This window comes from Erythrolamprus reginae, chromosome 9 (genome assembly GCF_031021105.1).
Source record: "Erythrolamprus reginae isolate rEryReg1 chromosome 9, rEryReg1.hap1, whole genome shotgun sequence".
Lineage (NCBI taxonomy): Eukaryota > Metazoa > Chordata > Lepidosauria > Squamata > Dipsadidae > Erythrolamprus > Erythrolamprus reginae.
In genome coordinates, this window is record NC_091958.1 from 25,070,987 (window position 1) to 25,092,139 (window position 21,153).

The 21,153-nt window shown below is 43.0% G+C and overlaps 3 protein-coding genes across 9 annotated transcripts in view; 2 read left to right on the forward strand and 1 right to left on the reverse strand.

The window, feature by feature from the left end:
• DNAAF1 (dynein axonemal assembly factor 1) overlaps positions 1-780 on the reverse strand; it is a 21,720-nt gene extending 20,940 nt beyond the window's left edge. Inside the window, exon 1 of one of the 5 annotated variants that reach the window (XM_070760539.1) lies at positions 598-780. The gene's annotated coding sequence lies outside the window, so the exon portion shown is untranslated. Of the gene's footprint in view, positions 1-7; positions 198-589 lie in introns of those variants that run through there. The other 4 variants (XM_070760540.1, XM_070760534.1, XM_070760541.1 and 1 more) reach the window with 4 other exon arrangements.
• Positions 390-17,668, forward strand: HSDL1 (hydroxysteroid dehydrogenase like 1). Of its 2 annotated transcripts, none has more exons than XM_070760542.1 (5): positions 390-465; positions 8,430-8,663; positions 10,921-11,366; positions 15,270-15,497; positions 16,622-17,668. In XM_070760542.1, exons 1-5 carry the CDS (start codon positions 423-425, stop codon positions 16,700-16,702), a joined length of 1,032 nt encoding a protein of 343 aa, XP_070616643.1. In that variant the 5' UTR covers positions 390-422; the 3' UTR covers positions 16,703-17,668. The 2 variants fall into 2 exon arrangements, with proteins under 2 accessions (XP_070616643.1, XP_070616644.1); XM_070760543.1 differs by lacking the exon at positions 390-465 and adding an exon at positions 1,264-1,520.
• Positions 17,669-19,779: 2,111 nt separating this feature from the next.
• The window catches only part of MBTPS1 (membrane bound transcription factor peptidase, site 1), a 71,352-nt gene continuing 69,978 nt past the window's right edge, over positions 19,780-21,153 (forward strand). For both annotated transcript variants that reach the window (XM_070760544.1, XM_070760545.1), the window contains exon 1: positions 19,780-19,917. The gene's annotated coding sequence lies outside the window, so the exon portion shown is untranslated. The remainder of the gene's footprint in view (positions 19,918-21,153) is intronic.

Genomic DNA, 21,153 nt, shown 5'->3' on the forward strand with positions numbered 1-21,153 from the left:
CAGATACCTTGCTCTCTCTTCCTTTCCTTATTTCCTAATCAATATTCAATTTGCAATTTTCAGTATTGATATTTTTCATGCTCTACTAATTTATGTATCTTAGAAATAAACATATGTACTTCAATTCAAGATGTATATAGAATAGAAAGTAGAAACAAAAGCAAAAAGTTCAAGTTATTACAGATATATTTCTTTCCAAATCATAAACGTAAACCCCTTATTAGATCTCTTGTTGTTAAGTGAGACATTTGTTCAGTGAGGTTACCGCATTTTATAACCTTCGTTGCCATAATTGTTAAGGGAATCACCCCCCTTGATTATTTAGTTGTTAAGCGAAGCTGGCTTCCTCCTTGATTTTGCTGGTCAACAGGTCGCCAAAGGGAGAAATCATGGACTGCGACCGCCCTAAGTAGGAGCATCACATGATTGTGGGTTGCTACGAAGGTCCCTTAAGTGTGAAAAACGGTAATTAAAACTCTTTTTTCAGTGTCACTTCGGTCACTAAAAGAAGCATTGTAAACCGAGGACTTCCAATGTTCAATCCGTGATATATTTTTTTATAGTGAGGGAATATGAATGGTCATTAAGCGTCCCTGCCTCCTCTATCCTTCTTTCCGCAGCGGAGTAAGCGGAGATCAGCCGTTCGCCTCCTTTCCCGGTTTCAAACGGCTCCCGGCCAACGGCTTCTCCGTTTCCCTGACGACGACGCACCACGCAGGGGTCCGCGCTCGCGTCCTCCGGCCCAGCTGGTCTCGCTTATGCCCCGCCTCCTTTCCCCATTTGGCGAGGCCTGAGGTATCTTTTCCTTCCCGAGCGCTCCAACACAAGGGGCATATAAAGCTATGAAAAGTGTAGATTCGCCTCCCACGCTTCGAACCGCATTGCGGGTTCACATCGGAAACCCAGTCAGCAAATTTTAGTGGAAAAGAGCGAAGTTAATGCTCAACCCCCAAGGTGGTCAAACCTTATTGGGACTCCCTAATTCAATTGTAAAAGAAAAAAACTTTCCTGGTAGTCTTAGTTATAAATCTTGTAACGTGTAGTGTAACTCTTTCACTGAACCAGGTGTACATTAAATCCTCTGGAAGATATGTATAACAGCGTCGCTGTAAATGGTTAAAATCCCTCCGCCAAATTAATTCATGACAATATTCGATTTTTAAAAATAGTTCTATTTAGAAAAGAGTCGCCGTGGATAAAGTAGAAATGCGGCGTCTTTAAATTCTGTGTTCCTTTGTATTACACTGCGTTCAGGACCTGGAGGAGGAGGGAGGAAAAAGTGTCCTAAGGTTACATGGAAAAAATGGCTTGGGAATTATACGGAATTGGATTCAGGGACCATTGACATTCGCTGGCCCCTTTCCACATATTCCACATCCCGAATTTTCCTGCTAGCTAGAATACAAGCTAGGCTTAAAAGAAAAGTGTTTAAAGCAACGACGAGATTGGATTAAAGGGAAGTTACAATTCTGCAGATGTTATATGGTGATGCACAGCCTACTCGCATCAGAGAACACCTGGTAAGATAAATAAAAGCCAAACAACATTGGGGGTTTTTTTTGCCGTTGGTTGGTTTGGGTCGCATGATTGGTTTTAATAAGGGTTTTAAAACTGTTTTCAATATTGTACTGTATTTGTATTTTGTATTGCTTGTTGTGAGGCGCTCCAAGTCCTCGGAGAGGGGCGGCATACAAATCTAATAAATAATAATAATAATAATGCTTTTAAAAGCAGTGAAACTTGATAATTTTTTGCATCACAATTTAGCAGCCTATCTGAAATGCAACTGTATGCAAATTTAAATTGTTTGCCAGGTCGGAATAAAATAGACGTGCCTGCCGCAATTAGAAAATGCTCATTTCCGGGTCATTCCTGGGCTAGCAAAGGATGCATGCTTCCCCCCCCTAAAAAATGCATGCTTTTCCCCTTAAAAATGCATGTATCCCCCCCTAAAAATGCATGCTTTCCCCCCTAAAAAATGCATGCTTTTTTCCTAAAAAATGCATGCTTTTTTCCTAAGAGGTAATTAAGGGGCGTGCCTAAGTGCACCAGAGTGCTTTCTGTCCATTGTCCTAATATTTCTCTTTTACTAGTATCATGTATATAAATAGTTACGTCTTTGTATACCACCAATAGGTACTTGGCAAACCAAATAAATAAATAAATAAATAAATAAATAAATAAATAAATAAATACAATAAACAAATGAAATAGTTTAAAAGATTATTGTGAACTGCCATTGGATTAAGAGCTCCAATTTCTGAATAAATGGACAGAAATCAGCCAAGTTTAGCTTGATTCAGCAATGGGGGAAATGGGGAGGGCCAGGTTGGAGAGTTCAGTTGAGGTTTATAGGAAGGGAAGGGAGGAAAAATCCTTTCAAAGAGATTCTGTCTTAATTGGCTTGCCTTAATCAGCCTAGGAATTAATTCTTGCTGTTCTGGAGAGGATGCTAATGTCCTGCTTTGCAGTAATGGTGTGTCTTTGAAAAACGATGTCATTGATGAGTTTGCTAACATGCCAGCCACGCGCTGGCAAAATGTGCAAAGGATGCCAAAAGAGAGGCCTTCCAAAGGTGGAGACATCTATGCTGTTGGTTAGCAGTATCCAGTCAATATCCTCCTTTTTTTGTTCTCTGGTGAACAGGCAGCCCTTGAAATGAAATATTTCCTGTTTTTTGAATGTCGTGTTTCCTTTTTCCAAAAAATTAAAAACTGTTTTCCAAAGAGGAGTCATTCAATTTTTATTATATATATGTGTGTGTGCCTTTTCTGTCAAAAAACCTGTGACACACATATATATACCGGTATATATACATCTACATGTATATGTATCACATATTTTTGCTGAATAATTAAAATTAAGGGAGACTAGAATAGTGCTATTTCAGGAAAAAACATATTTATTTATTATTTAAATTTGTATGCCGCCCCTCTCCGCAGACTCGGGGCGGCTCACAGCAGGATACAACAATTCATGACAAATCTAAATATAATTTAAAATATTTAAAAAAATGTATATGTATATGTATGTATAAAGTGAAGGGCTACCAAAATTTTTACTACCACACTGTGGGCGTGGCTTATGCAGAACATCCTGCATTTTCTTTCAACATCTTTCAGTGCAAATTGAGTGCTCTGGGGTGGAGCTCCATTTTTGCTACCCAATTGCATTGTGTGTGTGTGTGTGTGTGTGTGTGTGTGTGTGTGTGTGTGTGTCCCAGTCTGGGCAGTAGCTCACCCCTATGTGTGTGTGTGTATCTACACGGGAAGAAACCCGAATATGCCAAGACCTTCATATATATACCTTCATATATATACATATATGTTGTGGTTGGCTCTGGCCCAGCTCCTGCCCCAAGGAATGTGGAGATGGATGCAGGGGAAACATCAACATGTAATAGGCCTGTTTTATTGCTGACAGAGTCAGGGAGTGAAGTTTGCTCGGAAGAAGAAGAAGGTGGGGGTGACTTGGAATAGGGGAGTTTGGCAGACAGCCCAGGAGGAGATCAATCATCCTTATCATCCCTGGATTCTGAACAAGAATGTATGACATATCCACGCATGCGTAGAGTGATGCATAGGAGACAACAACTGAAGGATTATTACAGGAGATAAGTGAGGCCACCTGTGGTTGGGTGGGGCTGCTGTAATTAGTGCTACAGATAAAAGAGCAGCCTGCTGTTTTAGCCTCATGGCAGTTTATCTGATTCATAGTTTTGTCAAGATCGTGGTTTTTGCTTGATTGTGTGTGGACTTTCTGGACTTTAGAATTGGACTCAATTTCCCAGTTATTGGGTGAGCATTTGGATTGCATTTAACCTGTGCCTTGTGTGTACCAGAAAATCCATTTGACATTTAAAAAGGGAGCTGTTTCTGTTTTTCTGTTGATAAAGACTTTTGGGTTTTCCTTCTATCGTGTGGTGTGTGTCTTTCTGGACTAATTACCCTGTAATTACGGACGGTTGAGACATGCCAGCAGAACACACACACACACACACACACACACACACACACACACACATATATAAATCCAACAGAAAAAACATATAGCCCCTCCCTGGTACAAAGCTGAAGGGATCAGATCTGGTTAATTCTCTGCCTTACAAGGCAGATGCCCCAGGATGAAATCCCAGTAAGGGTATGGCTAGCTGATGAGGCCAGAACAAGGCGAAATAGTGCTATCCTAGTCTCCCTTAATTTTAAAAATTCAGCAAAAACATGTGATACATATGTATAAATAAATAAATATATATAAATAAATATATATATATATATATATATATATATCAAGAATAGTCCTAAAAATGCGAGTTCCAGGTACATACGTGAATGATGAGGCAGCAGCCATCTCGATCACCGGAACATAGAAACTTTAATAAAACCACTTAGCTTTCGTTAGCGTGCTGCTAACTTCGTCAGAGTTTTAAACTCTGACGAAGTTAGCAGCACGCTAACGAAAGCTAAGTGGTTTTATTAAAGTTTCTATGTTCCGGTGATCGAGATGGCTGCTGCCTCATCATTCACACACACACACACACACACACACACACACACACACACACACACACACATATATATATATATATATATATATATATATATATATATATCAGAACATGTGAATGCAGTCAAAAAAGAAGAAAAGACCTCCTCCCTTGTCCAGCACATTAAAAAAACAGGGCACGAAATTGACTTTGAAAAAACTAAATTACTCCACAAAACAGAGAATTTATATAGAAGAATTTCTCTAGAAGCTATAGAAATTGAGAGGAGACCCCTTTGTATAAATAAAAGAGATGATACCTCCCGCCTGCCAGAGATTTGGAAACCAGCCTTAAACAAAATAAACACTTCATAATAATCAGCATGTCAATCCTTCTAATAATTATGATTTTAGAATTTTATATTTGGAAATCAGCCTTAAACAAAACACTTCATAAAAATCTCCATGTCATTCCTTCTAATAACTATGATTACACCAACCAATCAGATCACTGAAACATAATCACCCAATCTATTTGCTACATTCAAAACAAATCTCCACCCCCACACTATATACTAGGAAGAAATGACAGTTGCTAACATTCCATTTACAACAACACAAAGATTGGAACTTCAGCCTGATGATGGTGAATGTGATTTCGCCGAAACGTCGCATAGACATGCAAAACATTACACAGGGCAAAACCCGAACTCAGAACAATCTACATATATATATATATATATATACTGTATATATATATATATTTGCTGAGAGGCAAAAAAGGAGCTATGATGTTCCTTCAATATACCAGGCTGATTCGACACACACACACACAAACAAACATGTAACCCTTCCCTGATAGAGAGCTGAAGGGATTGGATACTGTAGCCTAGAGGTTAATTCTCTGCCTTACAAGGCAAAGGTTGCAAGTTCAAGTCCCAGTGAGGGTGTGGCTAGCTGATGTAGGCCAAAATAAGGCCAAAATAGATCTATCCTAGTCTTCCTTAATTTTCAAATTCAGCAAAAACATGTGACACACACACACACACACACACATTTCGATGAGGTCCCATTCCTCGTCTTCAGGCTGTGGTCTTCGGCTTTGTGCTTGGGTGAACAAAGCATGTTCTGAGCTGCCGTCCCTCTATAAATACTGCTGGGTGGGTGTGGAGTACCCATTCCCTCCCTCCCACGCATGCGCACCCTCCCCCGCACTCCCCAAGGTTGAAAATCCGCTGGCTAGTGAGTGCATGCACGCTGGAGCTGACATAGGGCAATGCTTCGCGTGCCTTCTGATATGGTTCTGCATGCCACCTGTGGCCCGTATGCCATAGGTTTGCCAACATGGTTCTATACCGGCGTATTCTATACTCAGTATTCTATCGTCTATTCCAGTGTTTGCATTTATTTATTTATTTATTATTTATTTATTATTTGGATTTGTATGCCGCCCCTCTCCGAAGACTCGGGGCGGCTCACAACAAGTGAAAAAACAATCCAATACAATCCAATTAATTAAAATATTATAAATTTAAGAAAAACCCCTATACTAACATACACACATACAGGCATACCATATATAACTTCAACGTGCCCAGGGGGAGATGTTTAGTTTCCCCATGCCTGACGGCAAAGGTGGGTTTTGAGGAGTTTACGGAAGGCAGGAAGAGTAGGGGCAGTTCTGATCTCCGGGGGGAGTTGGTTCCAGAGGGCCGGTGCCGCCACAGAGAAGGCTCTCCCCCTGGGGCCCGCCAACCGGCATTGTTTAGTTGACGGGACCCGGAGGAGGCCCACTCTGTGGGACCGAATCGGTCGCTGGGATTCGTGCGGCAGAAGGCGGTCTCGGAGATATTCTGGTCCAGTGCCATGAAGGGCTTTAAAGGTCATAACCAACACTTTGAATTGTGACCGGAAACTGATCGGCAGCCAATGCAGACTGCGGAGTGATGGTGAAACATGGGCATACCTGGGTAAGCCCATGACTGCTCTCGCAGCTGCATTCTGCACGATCTGAAGTTTCCGAACACTTTTCAAAGGTAGCCCCATGTAGAGAGCATTACAGTAGTCGAACCTCGAGGTGATGAGGGCATGAGTGACTGTGAGTAATGAGTCCTGGTCCAGATAGGGCCGCAACTGGTGCACCAGACGAACCTGGGCAAACGCCCCCCTCGCCACAGCTGAAAGGTGGTTCTCTAATGTGAGCTGTGGATCGAGGAGGACGCCCAAGTTGCGGACCCTCTCTGAGGGAGTCAATGATTCCCCCCCCAGGGTAATGGACGGACAGATGGGATTGTCCTTGGGAGGCAAAACCCACAGCCACTCCGTCTTATCCGGGTTGAGCTTGAGTCTGTTGACACCCATCCAGGCCCCAACAGCCTCCAGGCACCGGCACATCACTTCCACCGCTTCGTTGACTGGGCATGGGGTGGAGATGTAAAGCTGGGTATCATCAGCATATTGATGATACCTCACCCCATATCCTTGGATGATCTCACCCAGCGGTTTCATGTAGATGTTAAATAGCAAGGGGGAGAGGACCGACCCCTGGGGTACTCCACAAGGGAGAGACCTCGGAGTCGACCTCTGACCCCCCACTAACACCGACTGCAACCGGCCAGAGAGGTAGGAGGAGAACCACTGAAGCACAGTGCCTCCCACCCCCAACCCCTCCAACCGGTGCAGAAGGACCGGGAATTCTGGGAGTTGAAATCCAAATATCTTCAACTTGCCAAGGTTGGGAAACACTAGTCTATTCTATGAAGCCAGCTTCCTCCATTGACTCTGTTTGTTGGACCCTGGCTGGGAAGGTTTCAAATGGCGATCACATGACCTCCCAAAAGTGCAACTGTCCTATGCAACATGCCTTATGCATGTTCATGCCTTCTGCGGCATGAATCCCAGCGACCAGTGAGGTCCCACAGAGTTGGTCTCCTTAGCGTCCCGTTGACCAAACAATGTCAGCTGGTGGGACCTAGGAGAAGAGCCTTCTCTCTGGGGGCCCCGGCCCTCTGGAATCAGCTCCCCCTGGAGATTTGCAGTGCCCCCACCCTCCTCGCCTACCAGAAGAGTTTAAAAATTCATCTTTGTCACCAGGCCTGGGGTTACAAGATCTTCCCCCTGACCATAGTATGATTTTATTGAATGAACGTTTTTAAAGTTAGAATTTTTAAAGATTTTTTAAAATGTATATTAATTGGATTAATTGTACTGTTTCAACTCCTACCCTCAAAACGTCGCTACCTAGCCCTGCACACCAAGACAACTAGACACAAGAACAGTTTTTCCCCGAACGCCATCGTTCTACTAAACAAATAATTCTCTCAACACTGTCAGACTTTTTACTAAATCTGCACTTTCTACTAGTTTTTCTCCTCATTCCTATCATCCCTTTCCTCCCACTTAGGACTGTATGACTGTAACTTGTTGCTTGTATCCTAAGATTTTTATTAATATTGATTGTTTCTCCATTGCTTATTTGACCCCTGTGACAATTTTTACGTGTTGAACCACATGGTTCTTGACAAATGTATCTTTTTCTTTTATGTACGATGAGAGTATATGCACCAAAGACAAATTTCTTGTGTGTCCAATTACACTTGGCCAATAAAATTCTATTCTATTCTATTCTGTTCTGTTCTGTTCTATTGTGTCTTTGTATATGCTGTGAGCCGCCGCGAGGCCTTGGAGAGGGGCGGCATACAAATCCAATTAAATAAATAAATGTACAACATGACAGTTGCCAAAATACCAAATTCTGATTATGTGACCGTGGGGATACTGTGACAATTCTTAAGTGTGAGGACTGATTGTTAAGTCACTATTTTCCAGTCTCATCGTAACTTCAAATGGTTGCTAAAGAAATGTTTGTATGATACAGGAAGGTTTCCCCGTATCCGACATAAATTCACCCTAACTGTCACCTCTCATGTGTTTCCCCTTACAAGATAATCCGGTTGCAATGGCTGCGGTGGACAGTTTCTCCCTGTTGATGCGAGAGATCGGACGGTCCTACCACTACTGCGTGGAGATGCTAGCGATTGTGGGAGCTTTCTACGCGAGCAAAGTGTGCGTCACCATTTTGAATGACAGCTACGTGCTGATCAGGGTGCATTTCGTTCCACGCGTCTTTGGCCGGCCTGACTTAAGCAAGCGGTATGGAAAATGGGCTGTGGTTACAGGTAAGATCCCCACCTTACACACACACACACACACACACACACACACACACACACACACACACATCCAATGGCTTAGAAACATAGAAACATAGAAGACTGACGGCAGAAAAAGACCTCATGGTCCATCTAGTCTGCCCTTATATTATTTCCTGTATTTTATCTTACTATTTCCTGTATTTTATCTTATCCCAGGCATGTTTAAATTCAGTTACTGTAGATTTACCAACCACATCTGCTGGAAGTTTGTTCCAAGGATCTACTACTCTTTCAGTAAAATAATATTTTCTCATGTTGCTTTTGATCTTTCCTCCAACTAACTTCAGATTGTGTCTCCTTGTTCTTGTGTTCACTTTCCTATTAAAAACACTTCCCTCCTGAACCTTATTTAACCCTTTAACATATTTAAATGTTTCCATCATGTCCCCCCTTTTCCTTCTGTCCTCCAGACTATACAGATTGAGTTCATGAAGTCTTTCCTGATACGTTTTATGCTTAAGATCTTCCATCGTTCTTGTAGCCCGTCTTTGGACCCGTTCAATTTTGTCAATATCTTTTTGTAGGTGAGGTCTCCAGAACTGAACACAGTATTCCAAATGTGGTCTCACCAGCACTCTATATAAGGGGATCGCTTTATGTATAATTTCTCCAATAAAATAACAAGAATTATAATACAGTTATACCTCGTCTTACAAACTTAATTCGTTCCATGACCGTATTCGTAAGATAAATTTTTTTAAGACGAAGCAATTTTCCCCATAGGAATCAATGTAAAAGCAAATAATGCATGCAACCCCATCCCAAAAGTCACCCCTTTTGCCTTGCGCCGCTGGGAAACACCGCCTCCGGACTTCCGTTGCCAACCGAAGCCCCCGTTCCTGCATTGCTGGGATTTCCCTGAGGCTCCCCTTGCTGGGATTCCCTTCATTTTTGCTGGTGCTGCTTTGAATCCCAGTGAGGGGAGGCTCAGGGAAATCCCAGTGCTTCGGCTGACAATGGAAGTCCGGAGGTGGGGTTTCCCAGCGAGGGGGAGGCTCAGGGAAATCCCAGCGCTTCGGCTGGCAACGGAAGTCCGGAGGCGGGGGATCCCAGCAGTGGCGGCTCAGGTTCATAAGGTGAAAATAGTTCGGAAGAAGAGGCAAAAAAATCTTAAGCACCAGGTTCGTATCACAAAAAGTTTGTATGAAGAGAGGTTCGGAAGATGAGGTATCACTGTATTTTGAATATCCTACTGTTAAACTAAATCTAGGCATCTGCTTTCAGATTTTTCATTCTGCATAAGTACAGGCCAATATTTCTCAACCTCCACAACTTTGAAATCTGTGGACTTCAACTCCCAGAATCCTTAGCTCAGCTAGCTGGGGAATTCTGGGAATTGAAATCCACAGGTCTTAAAGTTAACAAGGCTGAGAAACACCGGCCTGAACAGCTGTACAGCTTTAGCACTTCTTCACCTCTCACTCCAACGCAAACGCTTTAGTCTTGTTACCCAGGCTATCCACAGTCTCTCCATTTCAATCACTCCAAGCTTAGCATTCCAGCTAATGTCAACTTCAGATCGTGCAGAACGCAGCCGCGAGAGCTGTCGTGGGGCTTCCAAGATTCGCCCATGTTTCTTCAACACTCCGCGGCTTGCATTGGCTGCAATTCAAAGTGTTGGTCATGACCTTTAAAGCCCTACATGGCATTGGACCAGATTACCTCTGGAACCGCCTGCTACCGCACAAATCCAAGCGATCGATAAGGTCCCACAGAGTTGGCCTTTTCCGGGTCCCGTCGACTAAACAATGTCATTTGGGGAAGAGCCTTCTCTGTGGCGGCCCCGGCCCTCTGGAACCAACTCCCCCCGGAGATTAGAACTGCCCCCACCCTCCCTGTCTTTCGCAAACTACTCAAGACTCACTTATGCCGCCAGGCATGGGGGAGTTAAGATATTCCTTCCCCCTAGGCCATTACAAGTTATGCATGGTATGTTTGTGTGTATGCTTGGTTTTATAATAAGGGTTTTTAGTTGTTTTATTAATTGGATTATTACATGCTGTTTTTATCATTGTTGTTAGCTGCCCTGAGTCTACGGAGAGGGGCGGCATACAAATCCAATAAATAAATAAATAATGGCAACAGAGTTGTCTTCCACAGCTGCGGGCCAAGACGCTGGTGCCAGTTCACTGAGGGTGTGGGGTGGGGTTGTTCACTACAGAGGGATTGTTATGTTTGGGGATCTGGGTCAGAACACCCATGTGTCTCTGCTTCTTTGCAGGAGGAACCTCAGGCATTGGCTTTTCCTACGCTAAAGAACTGGCCAGTTGTGGAGTTGACCTCATCTTGATCAGCCGGAACCGGGAAGAATTAGAAGCTTGTGCTAAACAGATCATGGAGACTTACAACGTCAGCACCATGACTGTCATGACTGACTTTAGCAGAGGCCGTGAGGCCTATCCGGTCATCAAGAAGGTTCTGGAAGGCAAAGAGATCGGCATCTTGGTCAACAACGCCGGGATCCTTAGCCCTCTGCCCGATTCCTTCACCAACTTGACAGAGGCTCAGATTTGGGAGTTCATCAATGTAAATGTTGGAGCCGCCAACATGATGGCGCACCTGGTGTTGCCGGGCATGGTGCAGAGGAAGAAGGGGGCCATCGTCAACATTTCCTCTATCAGTTGCTGCAATCCCTGTCCCCAGTACACAGCATATTCCGCTTCCAAGGTATACTTATTTATTATTATTTATTAGATTTGTATGCCGCCCCTCTCCGCAGACTCCGCATACGTCGATGGGGGGGGGGATGCCTGTTGGTGATAATTTTCTTTTCTTTTTTTTAACTTTATTTAGATTTTCCAATACAATAAAAAGAGAAAACATATATACAGTGGTACCTCGGTTCTCGACCACAATCCGTTCCAGAAGTGTGGTTGAGAACCGATTTGGTTGAGAACCGAATTAATTTATCCCATAGGAAATAATGGAAATGGATTTAATTGGTTCCCAGCCCATTGACTTGCTGGGAACCAATTAAATCTACAGTATTTCCTCTATTTCCTATGGGATAAGGATCTGAGGGGACGAGGTGAGAGGGAATGGGAGTCGGAATCCCGACACGCCCCTCCTGGCCGCCCTCTTAACAGCCTCCCAGTCTCTACCTTGTAACTGCTCCAAGCTGCAGGAATGGTAGGGCTGGCTGCAATACCGGCAGTTTTGGGGGGCTCCTTTCCTCAGCGGTTCAGTTCGGTACCTCCAGGCAGCTGCACCAACTTTTTCCTTCCCAGCAGCAACGGCTCCGGCGGCTTACCTTCATCACATGACGTTCCTGACGCTGCTCCTCCTCGTAGGGAAGCCGCCGGAGCCGCCGCCGGGAAGGAAAAAGTTGGTGCAGCTGCCTGGAGGTACCAAACTGAACCGCTGAGGAAAGGAGCCCCCCGAACCTGCCGGTATTGCAACCAGCCCTGCCCTTCCTGCAGCTTGGAGCAGTTACAAGGTAGAGACTGGGAGGCTGTTAAGAGGGCGGCCAGGAGGGGTGTGTCGGGATTCCGACTCCCATTCCCTCTGACCTCGTCCCCTCAGATCTTACATTTCGGATAGTAAACAAAATTTTCTGTTCAGTATCCGAATTTTTGTTTGGCTACCGAAGCAAATTTTTGCAGAAAATTTTGTTTGAAATCCGAAATGTATGAAAACCGAGGCGTTTGAGAACCGAGGTACCACTGTACATGCAGACCATAACCCATTTCTGAAACAATTTCAAGTTTGGTTAGTTACTTTCATCAATGAAAAAATAAAATGAATTTATCTTGTTAAACATTGGTATTTATGTTAATTTTCTAACTGGTCCTTTGGTGAAGAGGACTCTGGTTAGCATCTGAGGAGGTGGTTGTTCACTCATTTTATCCTTAAAGAGTATAATTGCCCTATCAAGTAGGTACTAAAAGGAGAGCAACTGAGAAGACAGAGCTGGTGAGGGTAGAGTTAAGCATGTCATCAGCCTAGAATTGTTGCATTGCTACAAACAGAATAGAATAGAATAGAATAGAATTCTTTATTGGCCAAGTGTGATTGGACACACAAGGAATTTGTCTTGGTGCTTATGCTCTCAGTGTACATAAAAGAAAAAGATACATTTGTCAAGAATGCACTAAAGAAGAATATTTGTTACTCAGGATTGAAATGAAGGGTCCTTGGGGCTCTCTGAGCTTGATTGTTTTCTTGCAGATGTTTCATTACACAATAGCAATAGCATTTAGACTTATATACGGCTCCATAGGGCTTGTACAGCCCTCTCTAAGTGGTTTACAGCAGTGTTTCCCAACCTTGGCAACTTGAAGATATCTGGACTGGGGAAATCTGGGAGTTGAAGTCCAAATATCTTCAAGTTGCCAAGGTTGGGAAACACTGGTTTACAGAATCAGCATATCTCCCCCAACAATCTGGATCCCCATTTTACCCACTTTGGAAGGATGGAAGGCTGAGTCAACCTTGATCCGGTGGTGAGATTTGAACTGCTAAACTACAGCTAGCAGTTAGCTGAAGTAGCCTGCAGTGCTACACTCTAAACACTGTGTCACCCAGGCTCTAAATTACAAACTAGGTAACAGAATAAGCACAGATGATGTTGAATTACTGATGAATTACCACCAGCTTATCAAAATACTTTGGAGTCGAGGACTTGGCAGCTTAAGGAAATGACAGCCGATAATCAACCTTCAACTTACCAATCAGCCAATAGGAAGGCACTGCAGAAACAGAACAGCCCAAAGCACATATTCCATGAGAAAAAGATGGAGTCTAACATGAATCCGAAATTTTGGCAGAGTTAATCTCTGGTCCCAGTGACCCATCCAAATTCAATTTCACTGATGATGCGGCCTACTTTGGTCAGTGGAATTTCTGCAGGAAAACAACCAAGTCAGGACACCAAGACCTAAGTCCAATTCCATCAGCCCTTTTCCAACGCCAGTTTAATATTGACCTTCAGCTGTCTAGATCAGTGGTTCTCAACCTTTCTAATGCTATGACCCCTTAATACAGTTCCTCATGTTGTGGTGACCCCCAATCATAAGTCTAGCGCCAATTTTCCCAACAGAGCTTTAAGCTGATTGGCAGGAAGGTCAGAGGGACAACCCCACTGCAAACGCCTGATTGGTCGGATTGTAAAAATAGTTCCTAAAACCATGGGAAATTTGTCTTTTTCCATGGTTTTAGGCGACCCCTATGAAACGGTCGTTCATCCCCCCAAAGGGGTCTTGACCCCCAGGTTGAGAACCACTGGTCTAGATTATTGTGCATAGGATTGAGCATTCAAGCTTTGAACCACAACTTAACATATGGTCCTGATACTTTTGTGTCTGAGAGCAGTTCTCCATTCTGGAAGTGGTTAGAAGATTGGGGGAAGATCCCATCTCTACCCTATTTACATATTGGCCCATGGTATCCAGTTTGTGGCTAATTTTAATGTTTTAATTTATACTGCTCAATGTTTTTAATTGTTTTTGATTTTTTCATTGTTTTATATTATTATAGTATTATGATGTAAGCCACTCAGAGTTGCTGGATGGTGAGATAGGTGGCATATAAATTCAGTAAATACTAATAATAATAATTTAGAGTAATAAAGTGAGTTCTCAGGTCTCTATCTTGAGCTAGGGAAACCTCAAGGAACCCACATTTTATCTACCAGATAGTCCTCAAAATATGACTGTAATGGATTCTACCTATAATGGACACAACAGTTTGGAGGGAGGGAGGGAAAGAGGGAGGGGGGAGGGAGGGAGGAAGGAAGGGAGGAAAAAAGGAAAGGAAAAGAAAGGAAAGAAGGAAGGAAGGAAGGAAGGAAGGAAGGGACTACAGTACCCAAAATATTAATCATTTTACCAGAGTTTGATAGCATGATTCTTTGAAGATTTTACAACTTGAAAAACTGGGTTGGAATTGTCCATCCTGAGCTAACATGGTTAGTTTAATGTTAGAATTGGAGTTTCGTTATGTATTGGTTGATTCATACAGCAGGCTTTAATCAGGTCAAATCTGAGCAGATGGAAGAAAATAAGCTAATCTTGATCAGCGTTAATAATAATAATAATAATAATAATAATAATAATAATAATAATAATAATAATTTATTAGATTTGTATGCCGCCCCTCTCCGAAGACTCGGGGCGGCTCACAACAAGCGATAAAACAATATTGTACAGGCACAAATCTAATATTAAGAAAAAACTAAAAACCCTATCAATTTAAAAAACCAAACAGCACATACATACCAAACATAAATTATAATAAGCCTGGGGGAAAGGTGTCTCAAATCCCCCATGCCTGGCGGTATAGATGGTTAACCTTGATTGCATATTTTTTATGATGTAACATGTATTTGACTCAATTTGCTTAATCGCTTTATGGGTTTACTGTTGCATGAGCTTCCAGAAATGAGTTAATTAATTAATGAGTCTTCGGAGAAGGGCGGCATACAAATCTAATAAATAATATAATAATAATTATAATAATAATAATAAATTAAATGTACCACCCAGTCAAGCCATGTTCACCCTTAGTCCCCTCTTATATATCTAAACCCAGAATTTAATTTCTCCCCTTCTCTTCATCCTTTATTCTCCGTAGGCTTACCTGGATCACTTCAGCAGATCCCTTCACTATGAATATGCCCCTCAGGGCATTTTCATCCAGAGCTTAATTCCATTCTACGTTTGCTCCAACATGACAAAGCTGAGTAGTACCCTCTGCAAAATGAGCTTTTTCGTGCCTTCCCCGGACGAGTATGCTGGTCATGCTGTCACCACCCTCGGAGTGTCCCGAAGGACCACAGGATATTGGCCCCATACGCTCTTGGTGAGATTGTTTTTTTCCATAGCTTCTTCGCATTCTTCTCTTGGTGTTGCTACAGTGTTTTCCCGAAAATAAGACAGTGTCTTACATTAATTTTTGCTCCCAAAGATGCGCTATGTCCTATTTTCAGGGGATGTCTTATTTTTTTTCAATGACTCGTATCCTGTATCCTGCTGTAGCAAAAATGCCCCCAAGCACGCAGCCGCCTGTTGGATGTGTTTTAAATCTGATTGATGCTGCATTTGGGGATGTAATTTATGGACAGCAGTGTTATATATGTTCTGTTTGGGAATGCTGTGAAACGAAACGTCTCCTACGTCTTACTTTCGGGGGTGACTTATTTTCAGGGAAACAGGGAAGGATGAACAGACCAAAGTGGTATTCAGCCAATTTGGAGTGGTTTGGGTGAACCAGTACAGTGTTCCCTCGATTTTCGCGCGTCCGAACTTCGCGAAAAGTCTATACCATTGTTTTTTTTAAATATTAATTAAAAAATACTTTGCGTTTCCCCCCCCCCCTATACCATGGTTTTTCCCGGCCGATGACATCATATGTCATCGCCAAACTTTCGTCCGCCTTTAATAAATATTTTTTAAAATAAACTTTAATAAATAAACATGGTGAGTAATAATCTAAATGGTTGCTAAGGGAATGGGAAATGGTAATTTAGGGGTTTAAAGTGTTAAGGGAAGGCTTGTGATACTGTTCATAGCCAAAAATGGTGTATTTATTTCCGCATTTCTACTTCACGGAAATTCAACTTTCGCGGGCAGTCTCGGAACGCATCCCCTGCGAAAATCGAGGGAATACTGTAGCAGCTATCTGCCCCACCCCTGCCCACCCGCCCTGGTGCTACGATGTCCTATTTTTGCCATGTTTTCTATCTGTGTGCTTTCTGTAAGTTTTGCTTTATTTTATTGCTTAAGGTCTGTAAAAATTTATACCTTTTCCTTTTAAAAAGGAAGGGATAGGAAGATCTGGAATGGAGACAAATTCTGAGCCATTTTGGATTTGATTTGATTTTTGATATGGTAAAAAAGGATTATCGTTAACCCTTCAGTAGATGAAGTTATCTTATAAATTCTTCTGTGTGGGAAAAAAACACCAATCTTTCTTTTATCTTGCAGATGATTTTGGCAAGGTTTGTCCCTGAATGGTTCTGGGCTTGGATGGTACCCAGAATAAAATATTGCCAGAAGTCACTTTGAAACAAAAGTGCCTATGAAGATCTTGCCTTGAGCACCGATAACATCTGGAAGTTTAGATGGATTGTAGCTACAAAATCTTGATTTCTTAGCAGGAATCATTTCTTGCTTGCATTATTTGTTTGAGATCACATACTTGAGACTTGAAGGAAGTTTAGCTTGGACGTAGCTGAAAGAAAACACTCAAAAACAACTTTTAGAGAGCTGGCATAATATTCTCTACCCCGAGGCATCATTTATATAGAGTTGTTCTTGGCTCCTCAGTGAAAGGCATCAAGAAACTTGTGGATGACGGAGAAATTGAGTTGTTGAAGAACTTGGATTCCAGAAGAGGAAACATGAAATATCTGCCAGTAGGGCATTGTAAATCACCTTTCTCCAACCTTGTGTGCTGGGCTACAACGCTCATCAACCCCAAGTGAATTATTTTTTATTTTATTTTATTAATAGAGTTGAAAGGGACCGTTAGGTCATCGAGTCCAACCCCCTGCCTGAGCAGGAAACCCTACAGCACCCCAGCCAAATGGAAGTCCAATCTCCTCTTGAAGGTGTCCAGAGTTGGGGAGTTCACCACCTCCCCTGGCAGGCAGTTCCATTGGTTGATCGCTCTGACCGTCATCTCTGATGGGAGGTTGCAACATTTACCCTCAAAGTTACTGCCAGGTTACAACTGTTCAACGGAGATGTCCTTCTTCAAATTAGTGTGATCTTGTGCTTTTATCAGGAAATTACTGATGTACGTATGGTGTCTACTTTGGAGTGGCCAGTGCTGTGATGGATGTTGGGATCTCGGCTGACATGGTTGTCTCATGGGAATGTTGGTGACCCAGAGTCCTCGACTTTTCAGCCTCACAAACAGGATAGTTACTCCCATGCAGATTCTCTGCAAGTTCCAAACTGCCCTGCTCTAGAGCAGTGTTTCCCAACCTTGGCAACTTGAAGATATTTGGACTTCAACTCCCAGAATTCCCCAGCCAGCATTCGCTGGCTGGGGAATTCTGGGAGTTGAAGTCCAAATATCTTCAAGTTGCCAAGGTTGGGAAACACTGCTCTAGAGGTCATAATCTCGGGAAAGGAGACAAATTCTGAGCTGTTCTGGGTTTTATTTTATTTTATTTTGCTGGGGTAAACAGGATTACTGTTAACACTGTAGTTGCAGACAAATTTAATTTTATGGATTTTTATGTATGGAAAAAAATAACACGACGTCTTCTTATTCCGTCCCAGTCTAGTAACCCTGCTAGATGGGAGGGAAGAGAGTGGTCCTATGGGGTAACTTAAGTGTGTCAATTAATCAGTTGTAAGAAGGCCTTGAACAATTTGACTTAAGCATCAATTAGGTTTAATTTCTGTGAAAGCTGTCACAAAAATTCTGGCCTTCTCACCAGACAGAATATGGCTGATGAACAGTGTGGTCTCTTTTGAGTTTGTGCCCTCTGAAATCAGGACATGGTTAATTTCACATCCTGAGTTAAGACAGATACTTGAGGTTGAGGGGAGGGCTGGCTCCTCTTTTTGTAGCCTTAAATATTTAAACCAGGATTGGTAAAAAGAAACAGCTCTGTTTCCCAAGATTTTCGGGACAGGACGTATAAGAATGAAATTTCTACATTGGTGTAAAAGTAAAGCATCTAATAAGGGTTATACCTTGATAGCAGCTGTTAGTTTCGGTTTGTATACCTTTGGCACTGATTTGTTAAATATGGTTTGGTAAATAAACCCAGTTACTTGGGATCACACAGCATAGAAAACCATGGTGGACAAACTCTTTACTTAATATTCTAAAAGGCAAAGATGCCACAGCATGGGTTGTTTTTTTATTATTAGATGTAATAACAAGTTCCCAAGATTTTGAGCAATCTAGCCCAATAATTAAATTCATATTTTTTTCTCTTCAGCTAGCAGATTTGCTGACTCTGCAAAACTATTTAAAAAGATAAGCCAGAAGTTACTTAGTCCTCAAAATAAATAGAGGGAACCTCTTCTGTTTTCAAGCAAGCAGAACTTTCTACCATGTATTATACCTGGAGTTATAGTCATGATATCAAACTGAACTGCATCATCTTTTTTTTTCTTTTAGAGTCTTAGCCATAATGTCAAATGGTTTGAACTGATGTGTGTTTGTGCTAGTAAAGGCTCACTCCTATGGAAATATTTGTGGTTCTTGTTTATCTATATTTTTACATAGTATCCTTTGTTCCCATTAGGACTAGCAATCACAACAGCTAATAGAAATAAAACAGAAGCTAAACCATAGAGTTTAAAATATAGCAACAGAGTAATTAAGAGTACAAAAGGGAAAATACACAATAAATGAATTTACATGGCAGAAGACATGGATAAAAATATTTTCTCCATTTTGGACAGAATGGGCAAAATACGGGACGATTTTAATATCTAAATATATAATATTCTCTAGCATCCTTATTCTGAACAGAATAAATGCGAGCAGAATAGAATCATAGGGCTGAAAGGAACCTTGCAGGTCATCTAGTCCAACCCTCTGCTCAAGCCTATAGCATTTCACGTAAACAGTTGTCCAATCTCGTCTTAAAAACTTGCAATGCATTAATAAGCATCTTGCTACCGTACAGTATGTGTTTATTCTTTATAATCACATAGAATAACAGGTGACTTGTCAGCGTGTAAACTTCAATTTTCGCAGTTGCTGCGATGAAATTCCTATATAACTAATTTAGCTTTTTTTTAAAAATCAAGTTGGATACTATACTTTTAGGGATTTCCAACTTTGCAATTCCTATTATTCACAACAATGCCGCTGAGAGATGCTGGAAGTTGTAGTCCACAACAAAAGAATTTCCCGGTTAGGGGAAAAGTTGCCGGCGAGCCCCTCATTGGCCTTTCAGACTACATATTCCACAAGGCATAGCGGCGTCGGCCGACCGCCCGGGGGCGCTCTCTTACCTCCGAAAAGGGCTCGCGCGGCCACCGTCCGTTCGCTCTAAATGCAATTTCGCTTGCGCGGCTGGGAAATGTAGTTCTCCTAGCCATCCGTTCTACGGGGGTGAACGGTGCGGGGACTACGCGTCCCGGCAGACGCTGCGCTTTGCCGTCGCCCGTTTTTTCTCGCTTTTTTTTTTTCATGGAAGGAGCTTCTCGGACGCTGCTTGGACCGAGCGGAAGGTTCGGCTGAGGGAAAGAGCCTCGCTCGGAGCTGGTGGCGCCAAGCCGGAGCCCCCGAAGCATTGAGGCGGCGGGTAAGTCGGAGCAGGCCGGGGGGAGGGAGCGGCCTAGGAGGAGGACGCGGTGACCCTTTTAGGCCCCAGGTTGGACTTGGCGGCCCAGTTCGGCTCCCAGGGAGGGAAGGATGGACGCGAGGCTGCACGGTGCCCCGGTCGGGAGCTCGGAGGGAGCCGTGGAAGGGCGGGATCGGGAAATACGGGCAGTCCTCGATTTACGACCGCGGCGGAGCCCAACGTTTTATGTTGCTAAGCGATCCAGTTGCTAAGGGTCCCATTGCCCTGCTTTACACCTTCTACGCACCGCTTGTTAAGTGAACCGTTGCAACCGTGGAGAGGAATACCTCTGTTATTAAAGTGAATCTGGCTTCCCCATTGGCTTCGCTGGTTGGAAGGTCGCCAAAGGGGAGGGGTCGGGGGACCCACCCCCCTGCCCCGACGCTGTGACTGTCGTAAATGCGAGTCAGCTGGCCAAGCAGCCCAATGCTAAATGGTCGCTAAATGAACTTAGCAGGGTGGTGCAGTGGTTAGAGTGTAGCACTGCAGGCTACTTCAGCTAACTGCTATCTGTAGTTCAGCAGTTCAAATCTCACCACCGGCTCAAGGTTGACTCAGCCTTCCATCCTTCTGAGGTGGGTCAAATGAGGACCTAGATTGCTGGGGGCAAGAGGTTGATTCTGTAAGCTGCTTAGAGAGGGCTGCAAAAGCACTATGAAGTGGTATATAAGTCTAAATGCTAACCCTGCTCTAAGACCTCTCTTTTTTGACAGAGGCACAGTTGAGAACATTTTAACAAACTGCATAACTCTGGTTTGGTGCCAGTAGCACCTCAGATAGAAAGTCCCTATGGAAAGTGGTGAGGACAGCAGAGAAGATAATAGGAAACTCGCTTCCCTTTATTTGGGATGCTGCTTATAAACACTGTGTGCTTAGAGCTCAAAGCCTTGTTAAAAACCCCACACACCCAACTGATGGTCTGTTTCTGTTGCTCCCCTCTGGGAGGAGGTTTCAAAGTATCTATAGCGGGACTACCAGATTTTCTAACAGCTTTGCTCCCTTTACCATCATCAAAGTGACAATAAAGTTGTCATTCTACTCCACTCCACTTTCTATTCTATTTTCTATTCTATTATTTTCTATTTTCTATTCCCTATTCCAGGAAACAGGATGGAGTTGGGGGGAATTATCTGATAGGTAGAAGAAGGCTGTGCAATTAAGAAATTGACCTCTCAGCCTGTCGAAATGGGCACACTA